General features: G+C 36.4%; 1 protein-coding gene across 1 annotated transcript; it reads right to left on the bottom strand.

Annotated features, from left to right (window-relative positions):
- Positions 1-264: 264 nt before the first annotated feature.
- On the bottom strand, positions 265-3,728 carry LOC18427197 (pentatricopeptide repeat-containing protein At1g53600, mitochondrial). The gene has a single exon (XM_011622510.3). It carries the CDS (start codon positions 2,871-2,873, stop codon positions 591-593), a length of 2,283 nt encoding a protein of 760 aa, XP_011620812.1. The 5' UTR covers positions 2,874-3,728; the 3' UTR covers positions 265-590.
- Between the last annotated feature and the right edge of the window lie 15,712 nt (positions 3,729-19,440).

The following is a 19,440-nucleotide window of genomic DNA, read 5'->3' as shown; positions in this document are numbered from 1 at the left end:
CAAAGAAGAGAGAGAGAGAGAGAGAGAGAGAGAGAGTAATTAAAAGGATTTTTTTTTCAGACAATTAATACATAGACATTTCAGTCATGGCACTCTCAATGTCTTGCACCGACATTGATTTAAGAAAACAGTAATTTAGTTTAGAATATGATACATGCATATCTTATGATGAACTTGTACCAGTAAATCTCTATGTTCATCAATGAAAGAATAATGATATACTACATAACATAGAGCAACTCAGCAATGAGAAGACTACTACAGTTTACAATAAGCCTTATAATGCATGTATAGGTTAGATTAATTACCAGTAATCCTTGCAAGAACAGGAACCATCTCTTAAATGATGAAACCGGCTCGAATCTCTTACTACAATCTCTCTGTCTACCATCTTAGAGATCACTTTCCCAGCAGCATGGCACTCTCTACAAACCCTCAAGTTTTTAATCACTCTAATAGTCTCTGTGGGCAATGTGTTGATGATAAGACCAAAAGCAATTGCCAGGTTCTCACTATGGTGAAATATGGTGGTTCTCTCTAGCTGTTCCAGGCCCTCAAAATACCCTAATCCTTCCATTCTCTCTGCAATTCTACCGAGTGTCCTTTGAATCGTGAACTTGGTTGTTCATGATGATCCAACTGCAACCTGGGTTCTTTCTCATTCCTCTGTCTCTCTTCATCACCCTCAATTCTCTCTCTTCTTCCTGCCTACCGGCCTTGGCATACATTTTCGACAACACCACATAAGCGGTTGCGCTATCAGGTTCCAACTCAAAGAGGTGCTTAGCTGCAAGTCTTGCCATTTCTATATCAGAATGAGTTTCGCTTGCTCCAAGTAGAGCCCCCCAAACTGATGCCTGAGGCTCAAATGGCATCGAATCAATCAAATGTTTTGCCTCTAGTAGTAAACCAGCTCGACCAAGGAGATCAACCATGCAAGCATAGTGATCAGGTCCTGGTTCAATTGAGTACACAGACTGCATGGCATTGAAGTAATACCTTCCTCTCTCTACTAAACCAACATGAGTACATGCAGAGAGAACACCAAGCAATGTTATGTGATTAGGCCTTTCTCCCTCCAATTCCATTCTCTCAAACTGGTCTAGAGCTTCAGCTCCTCGCCCATGTTGGGCAAACCCAACAATCATAGAATTCCAAGTGACCAAATTAGGCTCTCCAATTCTCTCAAATACTCGATATGCTTCATCCACATTGCCGCACTTTGAGTACATTGAAATGAGCGAGTTTTCAATAGATATGGTTTCATATGGACTCCGTCTTGCTTCCATCTTTACGGCTTGAGCATGAATTTGTTGCCCCTGGTTAAGTGAAGCTAACCCAGCTGAAGCACTTAGCACACTGCTAAATGTTTGCGAATTGGGTATGATCCCTTCTCGAATCATCTTCATAAACCATTCTATTGCGTTTTCAAATTCCCCATTATGCAAAAACCCCGAAATCATAGCGGTCCAAGCTACAACATCTTTCTCTGGCATCTCTCTGAAGAGTTTGAGAGCTTGTGCTATCTTACTGGTGTTTGAAAAACCAGCGATTAGCGAAGTCCAAGACACCAAATCTCGCTTGGGCATCTCACCAAATAGCCTCATGGCCTCATCCATTTGGCCAATTTTTGCGTAATTCGTGACCATGGCGTTCCATGAAACCAAACATTTCTCATCCATGAGCATAAAAATCCTATGGGCATCATCCATTGCACCATTCTTACCATACATGGTGATCACTGCATTGCCTAGAATTAGATCAAATTGAAACCCCATTATCACAACTAGGCCATGTAATTGCACCCCTTCTCTCAATTTGCCATGACATGCACAAGCATCCATGGCCACAGTCAATGCTGTGGAATTCACCACCACCCCATCATCTCTCCTCATCCTTATGAAGGAATCCATGGCATCAACCCACATACATTTACGAGAGTACCCCGATACCATCGAGGTCCAAGAAACCACATTTCTTTCAGGCATTTTGTTGAAAACTCTAATGGCCTCCTCTACCCGACCTGCTCGCCACATACCCTCAAGCAAAGTGGTCCACGAAACCACATCTCTCTCTGTCATTTCATCAAAAATCCTGACCATTGAACCGAATTCACCACATTTGACATACCCGGATAGCAAAGCATTCGAAGCTCTCAAATTCTTGCCTCCAGGCATTCTCTCATATATCCTCTCGGCCTCTGAGAGGTAGCCTGCATGTGCAAAACCAGTAATCACAATCGTCCACGAGATTTCGTTTCGACAAGGCATTTGGGTGAAGAGATTATATGCCTCTAAGGCCAAATTGTTCTTTACATAGCAAGTAAGCATAGCATTCCACGAAGGTAGACCTTTCTGAGGCATTTCATCAAATGTTTTCCGAGCTTTGTCGACAAGGCCATTGTTTGCGTAAGCAGTGAGGAGAGAGGTCCAGGTGACGACGTCTTTCGCAGACATACAATCAAACAGCGCCTCTGCATCGGCCACGAGGCCGCGGCGACCATACTTTGTAATTAGGGAGTTGAAAGGGACTAAATTTGTGATGTGTTGCTTTAGTTTTGGCTGGGGGCTCAGATTTGTTATGGGTTTCTTTGGTTTTGATTGGGGAGCTAGATTTGTGATGGGTTTGTTTGGTTTTAAATGGGGGGCTAGATTTGTGATGGGTTTTGAATGAGCAAATAAATTGGTGATGGTTATGTTTAATTTTGATTTTGATTTTGGGATGGTAACTAGAGAACTGTAGTGGGCTAAAGTCAAAGCTTTGATGTGTTCATTTGGTTTGCATTGAGGGATGGGAGCGTAAGCCACCAAATTGACTGGTTTACAGGTAAGGATCTGTCTAGAGAGGTGCAAAGAATATGGTTTGGGGGCCATGCTTGGAAATGGGGTGCCATCATACAAATTACATGGGGACTAAATTTGAAGGACCTGGGGGACATGCTTGGAGATTGGGTGATATTAGGGGATTGCATAGGGCTAAATTTGAAGGTCTTGGAAAATGTTTATTTGGCTTTGAACTTCTGATTAAGAGATAGGAGTGGAACCCAAATAAGTTGATTTAGGGTTTAATGTTTGTTTAGGGAGCTTGAAGGACTCTGTTTAAGGGGTAAGCTTGTATATTGGCCGATATTTAGATCGTTTTTTGGATAAGTAAATATTTTGATCTTTACAAGGCCAAGTTTGAAGGCCACCAGGAAAGTGGTGATTATGAGTGTTTTTATTTTTTATTTTTGGAACGATTCAAAACTCAGTTGATTTTAAGCTCAGTTTGGCAGCCAATGTACTCGGCCAAATGGACGCTTAAAATGTGCTCGAGCACTTTTTAATGGTTCATATTGAACCACCCTCATCCAAAGAGCCAAAAACGAATTTTGTCTGTTATTTTAACTTTTTATTTTGAAAGATATTAATATGGAGTTTAGGTTTTAGTTTCATTTTTATAGGTATAATTAAATTAAAATAATAGAAATTATTTTGAATAAAAAGTATTCATCATGATACATTTATGGGTCTTTTAGATATTTTTATTTAAAATATTTTTAACCGTTTTTAATTCTCATTATAAAAATAAACATACACCCTATAATTCAGATTATGTTATTTAAATAAAAATAAAATATGAAATTAATTTTTTGCCATTAAATATGGCGCTTTGAAATCTCAACGTTTGTGCACCTTTCCACCGATCGACCTGCTGCGGACCGGATACTTTTCTTTAAAACATTCCAAGGGTCTCTATGAAACAAAAGGTGCTTCTAATTATACATGTGCTTCAAACACAACGTCTTGTTTGATTTTGGAAAGATGAGGTTCTGAAAGCCACATCTTCTAAAAGTTCCAAAATGGCGGCTTCCATGGGTAACATGGAAGTAGCCACTTCTCAGTTTTCATGTTATTTAGGAAGTCATAGAAGCGGTAGCTTCCAAAATACCCCTTTCCTGAAATCAAATACAAGAATTTCAGGAAGTTGCTGCTCTCAAAGCCACGACTCTTGGTAATCAACTGTGATCTTATTCTTCTCTGTATTACCGTATCTCTAATATTTCTAGAGTTGATCATTTTATATGAGGAACTATTTTAGTCGAGTCGATTATGTACTAATGAAATTCTGTAGTTTTTGCTAGGGTCTACAGCATAGAGCTACTGAAATTGGATGGTCAGGGAGAGTAGTATGGTCAATTTTCAAAAGAATTAGTGTTGGGCATGCATACAGTATATGCACGCTTTGAAGCAGTAGTAAATATCTGGAGGCTCTAATAGTATCTTCCACCAACTTCTAAAGTGGCCACTTTCATGGAAATTGCCACATCTTTTTCTACAGAAGCTGAGGGAAGTGGCAGCTTCAAAAACACTGTAGCACTTCTCATTAACAAACATGGGATAGTATTGGGAAGTTGTGGCTTAGGGCAAAGAAAAACACTGGTGGACTACATATTATGAGAATAATTTTGTCATAACGGACAGCATAACACCCCAAAGCTGTTACATGTAAAATTAGGTAGCTAGAGTGTGCCATTCTTTGCATAACAAACGCCCCAATCTATGATTATCTGAATCTGGGTAGCTAGAGTGTCACTTCATTGCAGAACTTTAAAAACTTTCTCAAACTTCCAGCGTGATCGATCATACACCCCTGGCCACCAGATTTCACACCCGAAGATCTCCAGTGCTTGTGGCTTTTTCGCATCAAAGATTAACAATCTCATTGTATATTTTCCACATATTTGGAAAATTGACCAGGCATGCTTACGTTCCGACAGACCGACACCCACCAAGTGGTCTCCCTACTACTACAAGTAGACACATTGGTGTCTTTTGAGTTTTCATTTTCATTCTTTTACCTAATTTGTATTTTGTTGTTCACGAGGTGATGGCAAACGTTCAATTGTTAATCTCTTGTAGATAATTTTATAAATTTTTCATATTTTTTTTACTGGAAAATGAATACTAAGATTATTTACCTTTCCTACAAACTGGTCAAATTACTAATAACCATTAGATATCAAGGTAATTGGGAGTGAGTGTAACATTGGCTATGCTCAAAGTCCAGAAAAAAGATTTTCTCGAACATTATACGTCCCTTGCCACTCAATTTCTATAAAGCCCTAGCTTAATCCCAGATATTTTAGAAACCTTAAATCAGGTTAAATCCTCATCAACCTAAAAACTCTATAACCCTCGATCAAGCCTAGAAATCCTATATGTGATCCGCTAAGTTTCAATTTTATTGACATTCAATTCTTAGTAAAAGCCGGTGACTAAGCAATCGTAGGAAATTGCCAGTTATATATAATAAACTATCTAAATGATATATATAATAAAACATCTAAATGATATCACAATGTTTAAATGGCTCCATTGGGGTCAAACAAACCCCCATGCACTCTTTTCTTTAAATTTTAAATATATATAATTATACATTATTTATAGGACACGGTTTCTATAAGTCTATGTAAAAATCTATTTTTGAGATGGATTTTTTGACCTAATTTTTAAAGATATATAATCTCTAACATGGAGATCGTGAATATGAAAGAATAAATAAAATTTGAAAATTAAAAATAATAATTCTATTAAGAAAACCTTTGGACCGTTAGTTTTAATTATTTTTAGATGGACTACCTATTTGTATCTATGCATGAAACGATTTTCCTTATTTATATAGTATATACAATTTTTAAACGTTTAAAAAGGGGAGGACTTGAACCACCACAAGGGTTAGCCAATTAGGCTTATTCGAAATCGTTCATCACTATATTATATAGGATGAGGTGTCTATAAGGCCTAAGCTTTATGGAAACAAAATAAAGCCTCACCTCAAATACTCATTTGGAAAGTATTTTAGGCGATGTAAATTTCTATGATGACTCCAAAATTAATTTCCATCACCGAAAAAAAGTTTGAAACTAAAAAAATGGTATAATCGTGTGGATCTATAAACACTTATTTCTAGGACATAACGGGCAGTCTAAATAATTTGTTATACTACATACTATTTTTAGAGCTTCAGTTCCTTTTTTTTTTTTTTAACGACCATAATGTTGAAGTCGAGATGATCGATGTAAAGGTTTTCCAATACTTTTGCAATCTTCGATGAGTTGTGAGTTGAGGATTTACTTATTTTGATAGGGCTGCAGCCCTATCAAACAATTTTCCTATTATAGAGAGAGATTATTGAGATTGAGGTGTGTTTAAATTTAGCCAATTTTGCTTTTTCTAGTAGGACAAGGCCGAGAATGAACGACAGATGGATACCCCCTGTACTAGGCTGTTTGAAGCTAAACTTTGATGGTAGTTCTATGTATAATCTTGGGAATGCAAGGGTAGGAGGTGCAGTGCGAGATTAGACTGGGTCAATTATTCTCTCTTATGCTGGACCTATTGGATGAGCAAAGGCTAACATGGCATAATTCACAGCGTTGCTTAAAGGATTGTTGTTTATTAAAGCCTTGAATGTGGGCCATTTCATTGTTGTGGAAAGTGATTCTTTAAATGTGATAAAGTGGTGCAACAAGGAACTTCGTGTTCCTTGAATGTTGCGATCAATTTGGGGCCAAGTTTTTGACTTAGAAGGGGTATTATCACTATCCTTCCAGCATGTGATTAGAGAATCTAATGGTATTGCTGATGGATTAGCTAAAAGAAGGGTGTCGATGGATTCCATTTCGATTTTGAAAGATGTGAGTGTTGAGAGTTGTAATCATAGTTTAGTTGGTAATAAAATTTGGTAATATTTATCAAAAAAAAAAAAAAAACCAAAGATTTATTATTATTATTATTACTATGTTGTATCACCTCGGCTGGGCAATCCACTTAGCGATCATTTTTTAAAAAACACTTGTAAAAAACTGTAAAAAACTCTTCCAGTTTCAATTAAATGATTCAATTCTTCAATATAAATTCAATTATTCAAGTGAAATTTCAAGTTTGGGAGGATTAAACACAAATTCATTACTTAATCTAGACGCCTCCTCTAGGTGCCAAGCATGTGGGCTGGGTTTTTTATTCTGAAATACAATATTTCTCTACAAGATTTGTGCTACTGTCTTTATTTGATTCTTAATTTTATTTGAACTTTTTTTTTTTTGTTTGAATTTTAAATATTAAATGTACCAAGTGAGATGTACTCAACGCAACTGGCGATCTGGCTGTAAAACCTTTTACCTATGAGTCCTAATTTGGTTGGACCCAGACTTTTGATTTTGTTTAGTACTGAAGTATTTTCTTTAGTTTACACCCAAGTCAATTAGGGTAGACTTTCCTTCCGAGATTCAATTTTTTTTTTTTTTTTTGGGTGAATCAGTGGGCATATCTTGCTCCTACTTGTTTATTAAGAATTTAGAAAATGTTACATGAATAATCTTTATACAACTCTTGGTAAGGGGACACTAGCAACATCAGACATAATTAAAGGCATTATAAAATCTAGGGAGTGAGCATGCCACATCGTTGCTTCATTAATAGATACCGCTCCTTTGGCAAAAATGTATGCAGCTATATTGGCCTATTTATAGGTGTGTTGGATCTTCCATCGATGAATAGCAAAACCTGCATGCTTAGATATACAATTAGCCAAGAGTATGTGCAAATCTCCATGGAGGCTTGCAGCGACGACTCATAGAATCCTCAAGAAGCTTGGAGTCATTTTTGATGAAAAGAGGTATACGATTGGTCTACCTGGCTAGAGATCCCTTTATCAAGTGCATGAAATTCAATTGTGTTATGAGAATTGTTACCCAATGGAGTTACAAATACTGCAATAAATCTAGCAATAAATCCACCTGCATCATTCCTGATGATAACCCCACGCCCAGTGCTACCTGAGTTCTGCTTGGAAGCTCTATCGATGTTGAGCTTAAAAGAGCCTAAAGGAGGAGGCAGCCATGCTACATGCATTTGAATAGGGGGGATACCAGATCCTATTATAGGTTAAGATTGGCGGCAATATTAAATTTAGAGGGATGGAAGACCCGACTTTTAGCTCTCGCCAACGATTTACCCATGTGGAAAATAGAAGTTGCTCCCTTGCATTCTCAATCCACCATGTATCCACGATTCAAAAGGTTGCCTTATGAGATTTGAGTCTTTCTTTTGATAACGATAAATAGTCTTATTATATACTTTTTCCAAAAAGATATATCCTAGCAATAACCAAAGACCGTCCCATTTTTTAATAGTGAGATCTAAGGTAAGGACTAAGTGTTTAAGAACTCAAACTTTTTTTTTCTTATTTCGTAAATTTTACAGTAGATCTCAAATTTTCGAACAGAAAACATCTTTCTAATAAGGTCTTTTACTGAGGGAGGAAGTGCACAATTTGTTTTAGCAAGAATCTATTATACGCACGGAGGGAAAGGTTTTTATACTTCCCCTACTGCATAGAGGATATATGCTTCTCTCTATCTATGTTTTATGTTCAAAATAACGAGGATTCCCCCTAGCTTTTGCTTCACATTTCTGTTTGCTTTCATATATGCTTCCCCCCATCCAACCATCCAATTTAGATCAAGCAAGCCACTGACCGTTTGATCTAGATTCGATGCCTCAGAGTATTTTATTTATAATTTTTGTTATACAAATTGTATAAATATGAAATTTGGTACGAGCCATCATCTCAATGGGGCGCATCTAAAAATAATATTAAAATAAATTTTTAATAAGAGTAATGATCCTATGAGACCCTCCTACACCCATATGTATGGGACCCCAAAGGATCACCATTAAATTTGACACATATCTCTAGAAAAGTTATCACATGGGTGCGGGACTTGACTTTTCTAGAGATCTGTGTCAAATTTAATGGTGATCTTTTGGGGTCCTACACACATGGGTGCGGGAGGGTCTCATAGGATCATTAATATTTTAATAAAATATAATAACCAAAATACCCCTTAAAATTTTCAGGGGTATTTCGATCATTTTATTTTATTGATAATATTTTTTTATATATTTTTTACAGGTGCGACATTAAGAGACGATTGGAAGCTCAAAATTTGGTGTCAAAATAATTTGTACAAACATATTGAAAATAAAATAGTGTAGAGACGTGATATTGTGATTGGGGCCATCTCAGCCGCCCATTCAGAATGGATGGTTGGATAAGGAAAACATGTAAGTTTTATGCGGTAGGAGAATCATAGAAAGCTTGCCATCTCTAAATTGAATAATCCGGTGATGAATGATTATATGTTTCTTGAGGTGGAAAACATTGAAAGGGTCATAGTTTCAACCTTTCACATTATAAAGTTTACCCAGGCTAGAAACTGCATTCAAAATTTCATTTTCCCAGAACATTCAATCTCTCTCTCTCTCTCTCTCTCTCTTGCAAGAATGTTGTCATGCCCTTTACTCAAGCAAGTTGTTGATGGACTTTTGGGACATAAATCTTGAATGCTAAGGAATAAGAATATGGAGTTTGAAAGAAGAGCAGTCAACTAAAAATAGGTATTAAAAGAGTTAATACTTTGGAAAAAGTCCCTAAAATGGTTATCTAACAAATTTCAAATTATCATTAAAATAGTTGAAGAAACTAAGGACGTGGTCAATTGAGTAGAATCATTCCACTTAAGTAACGTCATAGTAGTTCAACATTTTATTGAAATATGCTCAAAATGCTTGTATTAAGCGTTTAGAATCTTGAAAAAATAAGGGTATTTTAATAAGGACCTGGTTTCTATGCGGCCAAGCCAGCATATGTGGAGATACGGGCCTCTTAATGAATCTATTTTTGAGATGGATTTTACGACTTAATTTTTAAGGACATCTAATCTCTAACATGGACATCATGAATATGAATAAATAAATAAATTAAAAAACTAGAAATAATAATTCTAGTAAGAAAACATTTGGACCGTTAATTTCCATTGTTTTAAGATGGAACACATACTTGCATCCATTTTTAAGATGGATGATTTACACTTTTTGGACTGCGTACATAAAAATGCAATCCAGCATGCATGAAACAACTTTCCTTTTAATAATTTTATTTATTATACAAGTGAAAAAAAGTCACCAAAATATCTCTGATTGTTCCTTATTCCCCAGTCAAGAAATTTTAATAACCCAAATATCCTCGCTTAGTTTGAGTTCCACACCCGGAGCAAAGATATTTTAATAAAACACCCGGAGCAAAGATATTTTAATAAAAAAGATATGCTCTTTGGTTTAGAAAGAACAAACAATGATACTTGTATCATTTAACCTCTGTCACTAAGCCACATAAACTTGCTAGAGATCCTATTTATTTGTAATTCCAAACCCTGAATAGCGGCATTTAGGTATTCTTTTGATAATACACTAATTTTTTTCAAATAAGTACCTGATGATAAATTGGCTATTTTTAAAAGGGTGCAATTTGTATAAAGCCGAGGCTCTAAACAATCAAACTGAGAAATGTGATTTTAATACTGAAAATATTTGTGATAGCCTCAATATATATTTTCATATCTAATTATAAAATGTAAAGCATAAAAAATAGTGTAGATCGAGCCGATCTATAAAAACTTGAAAATCTTGAAAATTGACAATCCAAATTTTCTTATGCCTATGCATCTTTATGTCGAGATGACCAATTTGATGATATTTGGGCATCAAAACAACCTCTTCTACTGAAATTTTTGAGGTAGGCTTTGATTGTTTAGAGCTTGGGCTCTATATACACTTTTTCCTTTTTAAAACCCCATTGAGTTTTTAGAGGTGGTTGGACATTTTAGTAAGGGTGCGGTTTGTATGGGGCCTAGGCTCTAAAAAATCAAATTAGAGCCTACCTTTAAATAGTGTCGAGAAATGTGGTTTCACTACTGGAAATCTTTTTTTTATATTTATTTATAAAGTTTAAAGCTTAAAAATAGTGTAGACAGTCCAAAAATGTGTTACAAAATACACTATTTCCAATACTTGCAATCTATTGTTTTCTTATATCCATGCATCTTGATGTCGAGATGATAAATTTGAACATATTTTGGCATCAAAGCATATTCTTCTAGTGAAATTTTTGAGATAGGCTCAAATTTGATTGTTTAGATCCTCAACTCTATATAAACTTTTCCCTTTTAGTAATATTCTATAATTCTATGGAAAGTCCAGTCTCTCTAAAGCAAAACAAGAGACAACCTTTGAGAAAAGCTATGGCCAATAAGAGCTTTCTTTTCAAGGAAGATAGAAAGGATTAACGTGGAGAAGCACCTAAACACTCACTTTCTTAATTCTCTCACAACACCAAATTCTATGCGTTTGAATATAACTTTCAAGAAAAGATTAAGGAGAAATAGCAAAGGAATTGTACGTGTCACCAATAGAGTATATGATCTCTACCAAACTCACCAAAATCTCTCTCTCGGTCTATAACTTGGTCATTCTTAAGTTGCCAAATGGCAAAATGTGTGAGAGTTGTTGGCAGAAGTTGCATCACTGTTTTTCTCTCATCAGATTCAGCTCAGCCATGATGTGTCATCAGCCTTCTGTCATGCTTACGCTTGTCCATTTTATTGAGGAAGATGAGAGAAAAAGCATGTAAGAGAGAGATGACTCCATATTGATGCGGAGAGAGAGCACTGCGCTATTCTATGTAGCTAGCATTTGGTGCTGTCGATCTGCATAATTGAAAGAAAGATTAATCTCATTTTGTTGAAAAATATATATTTTTTATTTTTATTTATTTTTATTTTCTTTTGGTAAAGATCACTTACTGTTGGGTTTATGTGGCTTTTAAAAGCCTTATGAGTGCGTATTAAAATACTTTTATTATAGTGAAACTTAAACTCAGTAGGAATATGGTCTCTCAAAGACTATACTAAGCGAATGATGTTTGCTTATACTGGATTATACTAATCGATCTAGGTCAGTCGGTTGGAAAACCTAAGGTACTTGGGAATAAAGAATTAACCGAAGAGGGTTTTGGGTTAGCCTTTGATGAGGTCGGAACTTACGCCTAGATGAGTGAGCCAAGGGATTGTGTGACCCTTGTGTGTGATGGTAGGCCTATTGAGACGGGGGCCAAAACCTCATCAATGTTCCATCACACGACATGCATATCGATAAATCGTTCGAGAAAGCCAGATATCCACCTTTGGGTGAAGCGTATGTATGTGCGAGAAAAACCCCTATGCGCTCTATCAGGTCGTGGTGATCTTGACTCGTCTCTGGGTGAGGACCCGTAATCCACAGACTGAGATTGCGACTCTTGATTCATCGCCTTGACTTTGGTGCCCCCAAATGGGCCCCTGCTTGGACTGTGGGTCATGAGAAACAATGAGTCGATTTGATAAAGCTAGTCTGGTCTATAGTGCACAGTTGAAGGTGGAGTACCTCATAATTACAGATTGCATTCCTAAAACCATATGGATCCTTTTCCCATCATATTAATTTAATTGTGTTCATTTTATTATTGAAATGATTTTAATTTTATTATTTTAATTTTTATGAATCTCTCAATATTTTATTTATGATTTTTAGACTTATAAAAATACAGTTATTGATTTTACAAAGTTGTAGAAAATTCAAGTATATATATATATATATATATATATATATATTAAATTGTTTTATTTAAATTTAAAACTATTTATAAAATTTTATGGGGGACACAAAGTGCACATGGGTCCACCGTGTGGCATGTGGGTGGGGGCCCACATGTGCCACATAGGGGTGGCACGCCCCACCCCTTTGGATTCTTTTATTTGTTTTATGTTCAAGTCTTCAAGTTATGATAACTTTGATTTATGGCATGTGATCATATCTTGGAAGGGAAATATTAACCATAGCTTATTTTATTTTATGGCAAGGGATATGATCAATTTTAATAGATAGTAAATATTGACCTTATCTTATTTATATTTGGTAGTCTTTATTTGGTTGATAATATTTGACATATCCTTATGGAATATGTGAGATGGATCATGCAATTTTATGGAATGCATGATATTTATTTTATTTAAATATATTAATTGGAAAATGGTTTAAGGAAGGATAATGGTCCAAGTACCTTTCATAATGTTAATGGCCCATTTATGGAATGGATGGCTCAGATCTTTCATCCTACAAGTCACATTGATCAACAGTCTAGATATAATCTCATGAAAGAGACAAACTATGAGAAAACCCTAAGAAACTCTAAACTTAAATATTCACTATAAATAGGGGTGCTCTCCCCCATCTCTACACAACCTCTCTCATCCTTAATCTCTATCATCTCTCTCCTAAAGGGGCATGCCCCACTCTCTCTCCTATATATTTCTCTCTCTAATTTTTTCTCTCCAAAACCCTAGGTAGTACTCTCTCTCCTCTCTAAACCTACGAAAAAACTAAGGGTTGGAAAAATTAGAGGGAGCTTAAGTTAATTTTAGGGGTTAAGATTTAATAGAAATTTTAATGGTGGTTACCTATTTTGGCCGAAATCAACGATCTTGGTTCGAGATTGAAGCTAGACCGCAGATCCAGTGCCATTGGATGTGGTGACTCGGTGTGGGGTGTAAAAAGCCCGTTTGAAGTAATCTCCTACATCGTTTCTTCTTTTTGCTTATTCTTTTATTTTACATTCTCAAGTACAATATTATGTTCTATGAATGGCATCAAGTAGTTGAGGTTTATTTTATTGATGTGCTATTTATTTTTGGAATATCTATTGTTTGTAATAAGACCATCTGTGAGTGATCTTATTGCCAAAAACATAAGGGGTGATTATTATTAAAAAAAAATTATATTTTCCCGTAAAAGATCACATAGGTCTTTTCATTGGTATCAGAACTAGTTTTACTTGATTGCCATTATGAGTCTTTTCTTATTTTTGCTTGAGAATATAAATATATGGCTGCTTGTACCTTCATCTCAGATATCTTGAAAATCGAAAGGTTTGATGGGACCAACTTTGTTTCATGGAAAAGAAAAATCAAATTTGTGCTTTATGAAGAAAACTTGCATGAGGTACTATTTAAGGACAGACCTTGTCGTCCAATTGACGACTCATCTCAAGTCATTAAAGATAAATACACCAATTGGAAGAGGAAGATTCTGAGATGCAAACACATTCTTTTATTTGTCATGACTGACTCATATGCTTCTGAGTATGAGTCAATCTATATTACAAGTGAGATTTATGATAAACTTGAGAGAGAGTATACTGAACCCCCTCTTATGAAGCAAACCATGGCTATGAGGAGGTATAATGAATTAAAGATGGCAGAAAGTACCAAGTTTGCAGATTATGTGCACGTGTTTCGTGCGCTAGTCAGAGAGCTAGAAGACACAAGCATGAAACCTAATGAACCTATGCAAGGGATTTATCTTATGAATTCACTTCCTAATTCATAGAAGACCTTCATATCTTCCATCCTCTTATGGAGTAAACTATGGCTACGACGAGGTATAATGAATTAAAGATGGCAGAAGGTATCAAGTTTACAGATTATGTGCACGTGTTTCATGCGCTTGTCAGAGAGCTAGAAGACATAGGTATGAAACCTAATGAACCTATGCAAGGGATTCATCTTATGAATTCACTTCCTAATTCATAGAAGACCTTCATATCTTCCATCTCAGCCAGAAGGAAAGCACCAAAATTAGAGGAGCTCATCACTGCAAACAAAACAAGAGAGAAGAGGAAAAATTCTAAGCAACTACTGACAACAACTTCAAAAGAAGTCGTGCATATGGTAAAATCGTCACCTACTTTTAAATTTAAGAAAGGAAATGAAAGAAATAATTTTGGAAAGAAAAGATATTTCAAAAGGAGAGATTTTGGAAATAAGGGAGCAAAAAGAGAGACTCGAACTTGCTTTATTTGCAAGAAAGTGGGTCACATAGCTAATAGTTGTCGATTTAACAAATTTGGAGGGACCAACAAAGAATTGGTATGTGTGATTTTTGAGTCTGTGTTGGTTGACCCCAAGGGAGCCTCTTGGTGTCAGGACTCGGGTGCTACGGCCCATGTCACAAACGCCAAGGATGGTTTCCGTTTTTTCATTTTCATGGGGCCAGGACAATAGAATATTTACATGGGAGGAAATCAGAAGACTGATGTTCTTGGGGTTGAAAATTTTGAGCTGAAACTGAAGAGTGGGAACAACTTGATCCTAAAGCATTGCGACAGTGGTATATAAAATTCCAAGAGACCCTTGCTTTTGCAGAGTTCTCTACCAATAATGAGGATTATTGCATATATTAAAAGGTCAGTGGGAGTGATGTTGTCTTTATATCGTTATATGTGGATGATATGCTAATTGTTAGTCGCTCAATTGCCCTAGTAGAAGAGATGAAAAATTTCTTGGCACAGCGCTTCGATATGAAGGATCTTGGAGAAGCTTCATATGTGTTGGGCATTAAGATAATAAGAAACATGAGAGAAAAAACTATCCAAGTTTCCCAGACAACCTACTGTAAGAAGATATTAGAAAAGTTTGATATGAGTACATATAAGCTCATGTCTACCCCAATTGACAAAAATATAAAGCTTAGTAATCAGATATGTCCTACCGAAGACATAGATATAAAAGCCATGGAGAGAGTGTCATATAGAAGCGCAATTGGGTCTCTTATGTATGCCATGACGGGAACAAGGTCTGACTTGTCCTTCGTCATGAGTCTTGTGAGTCGTTTCCAAAGTAATCCAGGAGATGAGCATTGGAAAGTTGTAAAAAGAATTCTTAGATATTTAAAGGGAACCATGAACTATGCGCTTACATATAAGGGGGGAACTAAAATAACAATAGAGGGATATTCATATGCAAGCTATCTCATGGATCCAGATGATGCGAAACCTACATTTGGGTATGTATTTATGCTTGGAGGGGGAGCGGTTTCTTGAAAGTTAAAGAAACAAGATATTGTGGCCTTGTCCACCATGGAATCCGAGTACGTGGCATGCTATCTAGCAACCAAGGAGGCTGTGTGGATTATGAAGATTCTTAATCAACTTAATTTTCATCTTGTACGTTGTAAGGTAGTGCGACTTTTTTACGACAACACTGTGGCTATTTGTGTCTCTAAGGAGCATCGATTTCACAAGAACTCCAAGCATATTAAGCCTTATTTTTATCACGTGAGAAATGAGGTGAGAATGAAAGAGATCGAGATCAACTACATATCTACAGATTTGATGATTGCAAACCCTCTGACTTAGAGAGTTGTCCGTAATATTTTTGTAAGATATGTGAGAGAGATGGGGATGAGAGAAAGTGAGGAAGAGAGAATGTAAGGCCTTCAAAGGCCAAGTGACAGATGTTGGGTTTATGTGGCCTTTAAAAGCCATATGAGTGTGTATTCAAATACTTTTATTATATTAAAACATAAACTCAGTGGGACTGTGGTCCCTCGAGGACCATACTAAGCGAATGATGTTTGCTTATACCAGACTGTGATTATCGATCTAGGCCAGTCGGTTGGAAAACCTAAAATATCTGGGCATAAAGAATTAACCGATGAGGGTTTTGAGTTAGGCCTTGATGAGGTCAGAGCCTATGCCTAGATGAGTGAGCCAAGGGACTGTGTGACCCTTGTGCGTGATGGTAGGCCTACTGAGACAGGGGTCAAAACATCATCTGTATTCCATCACAGGGCATGCATATCGATAGATAGCTCGGGAAAGCAAGAAATCCACCATTGGGTGAAGCGAATGCATGTGCGAGAGATATCCTTAGGCGCCATAGAATGTGGTCGCATCAGGTCGTGGTGACCTTGATTCATCTCTAGAGAAGGACGTGAAATACACAGACTGGGATTGTGACCCCTTGATTCACCGGCCTGACTTTGGTGACCCGCTAATGAGCCCCTATTTGGACTGTGGGTCATGGGAAACACTGGGTCGGTTCGATAAAGCTAGTGTAGTCTCTAGTCAACAGTTGAAAGTGGAGTACTATAATTATATATTACATTCTTAAAACCATATGGATCCTTTTCCTATCATATTAATTTAATTGTATTTATTTTATTATTGAAATGATTTTAGTTTTATTATTTGAATTTTTATGAATCTTTCAATATTTTATTTATGATTTTTGAACTTATAAAAATGCAGTTATTGATTTTACAAAGTTGTAAAAAATTCAAATATATATATATATATATATACAATTATTTTATTTAAATTTAAAACTATTTATAAAATTTCATGAGGGCCCAAAGTGCACATGGGCCAACCATGTGGCATGTGGGTGGGAGCCCACATGTGCCCCACCCGTTTGGATTCTTTTATTTGTTTTGTGTTCAAGTCTTCAAGTTATGGCAACTTTGATTTATGGCATGTAGTCATATCTTCGGAGGGAAATATTGACTATGACTTATTTTGTTTTATGGCAAGGGATATGGTCAATTTTAATAGATAGTAAATATTGACCTTATCTTATTTATATTTGGTAGTATTTATTTGCTTGCTAATATTTGACATATCCTTATGGAATATATCAGATGGATCATTGAATTTTATGGAATGCATGATATTTATTTTATTTAAATATATTGATGGAAAAATGGTTTAAAGAAAGGGGGATAATGGTCCAAGTACATTCTATAATGTTGATGGCCCATCTATGGAATGGATGGCTTAGATCTCTCACCCCACAAGGCATCTTGATCAACGGTCTAGATTCAATCTCATGAAAGAGGCAAACTTTGGGAAAACCCTAAACCTAAATATTCACTATAAATAGGGGTGCTCTCCCCCATCTCTACACAACCTCTCTCTCTCCCTTAATCTCTCTCTCCTAGAGAGGCACGCCCCACTCTCTCTCCTCTATATTTCTCTCTCTAATTTTTTCTCTCCAAAACCATAGGTAGTACTCTCTCTCCTCTCTAAACCTAAGAAGAACTAAGGGTTGGAAAAATTAGAGGGAGCCTAAGTTAATTTTGGGGGTTAAGGTTTAGTAGAGATTTTAATGGCGGTTACCTAGTTTGGTCGAAATCAGCTATCACGGTTCAAGATTGAAGCTAGACCCAGATCCAGTGCTATTGGATGTGGTGACTCGGTGTGGAGTGTAAAAAGCCCGGTTGAGGTAATCTCCTGCATTTTTTCTTTTATTTGCTTGCTATTTTATTTATATTCTCAAACACAATATTAGGTTGTATGAATGGCATCAAGTAGTTGAGGTTTATTTTATTTATGTGCTATTTATTTTTAGAATATAAATTGTTTGTAATAAGACCATTTGTTAGTGATCTTATTGCCAAAAACATAAGGGGTGATAATTATTAAAAAAAAAATTTACATTTTCCGGCAAAAGATCATATAGGTTTTGATAATTATCCCATTACACTTAAGTAAACAGAAGAGATACATTGTTGATGACAAGTTAATTGATAACTACATAGTAATGTACAAATTAAGTTTTGATAATTATCCCATTACACTTAAGTAAACAGAAGAGATACATTGTTGATGACAAGTTAATTGATAACTACATAGTAATGTACAAATTAAGTGGCAAATTATAAGCTTGTCCTTGTTCTAAAGAAAATTAAATACCCGGTTCAATAAATTCCCCAAAATCATCAAATTATTTCGAAAATTTTTCTTTAATTTCCGTTTATTCTTTTTATCACTATGTTATTTCATTATTTAAGTCATCATAGTTTATTGTGTTATTATGCTATTACTAGCATGATAGCATGGCTTCTCTTTGATATCTTTTTATTGAGAAACTTATCAAAATTGATGTCACCATGAGTTGGAAGAGTTTCAAAAGGTAGTAAGGATCGTTGCGCCTAGTGAGGCATCATTGGCGAGGAGCTCTAGTTGGGGAATGACTTATGCAAAGAACATTTATGGTAGTTGACCCAAAAGGCCATTAGATTAGATACTTCACTTCTTCCTTTGATCTCGACTTTAAAAAGGAGATTTGGCTTTTGCAGTGATGAAAGAATCTCCTTGGAGCCATTGAATTTGAAACCCATTACTTTCAAAACCTCGAGAACATCTCCTTGCGTGCAATCCGACAAAAGTAGAGTCCACAGATGTCGCAAATTTACTCCTAAAGTTGTTTGAAGACCCCCAAGAGGAGTTGAGGGAAGCCATATTAAGGGTAGTGTTGGCCCAAGCAGAGGTTGTGGGATCGACCCGAGAGACAATGCAGTCCCATCAGGAAGGGTAGTGAGGGGATGGGGAAACCATTGATGCAGAGCGAGGTAAAATGGAAATTGAGTGCAGTGAGAGTTAAGGGGGATAGGATCAGGGTTGGAGGGTAGGGTAAGACGTTGGGGTTTGGAAGGAGGTCTGCTGAGGAGATTAGCCAAGTAGAGGAAGAAACGGGGCAGGGGCCGTTGGATGAGACGAGCGACCGATCAAGGGGCACGAGGACGCACGTTTGCCAAGAGGGAAGGTGTTGGGAGGATGCGGGGATGATACTTGTATTCATAAACACAACTAACATCCTTTGTTGGACCTCAAAATTTGAATTTGTTCTCCACTCATAACAGAGATCTTAGGGGAAGCAAAGGGGGAAGGAAACTGAACAGC

This window comes from Amborella trichopoda, chromosome 2 (genome assembly GCF_054954075.1).
Source record: "Amborella trichopoda isolate Santa Cruz 75 chromosome 2, AtrichopodaSantaCruz75HAP2 v2.0, whole genome shotgun sequence".
In the NCBI taxonomy this organism is placed as follows: domain Eukaryota; kingdom Viridiplantae; phylum Streptophyta; class Magnoliopsida; order Amborellales; family Amborellaceae; genus Amborella; species Amborella trichopoda.
Note: the sequence above shows the minus strand (reverse complement) of the source record. Positions and strands in the feature narration are given on the sequence as shown.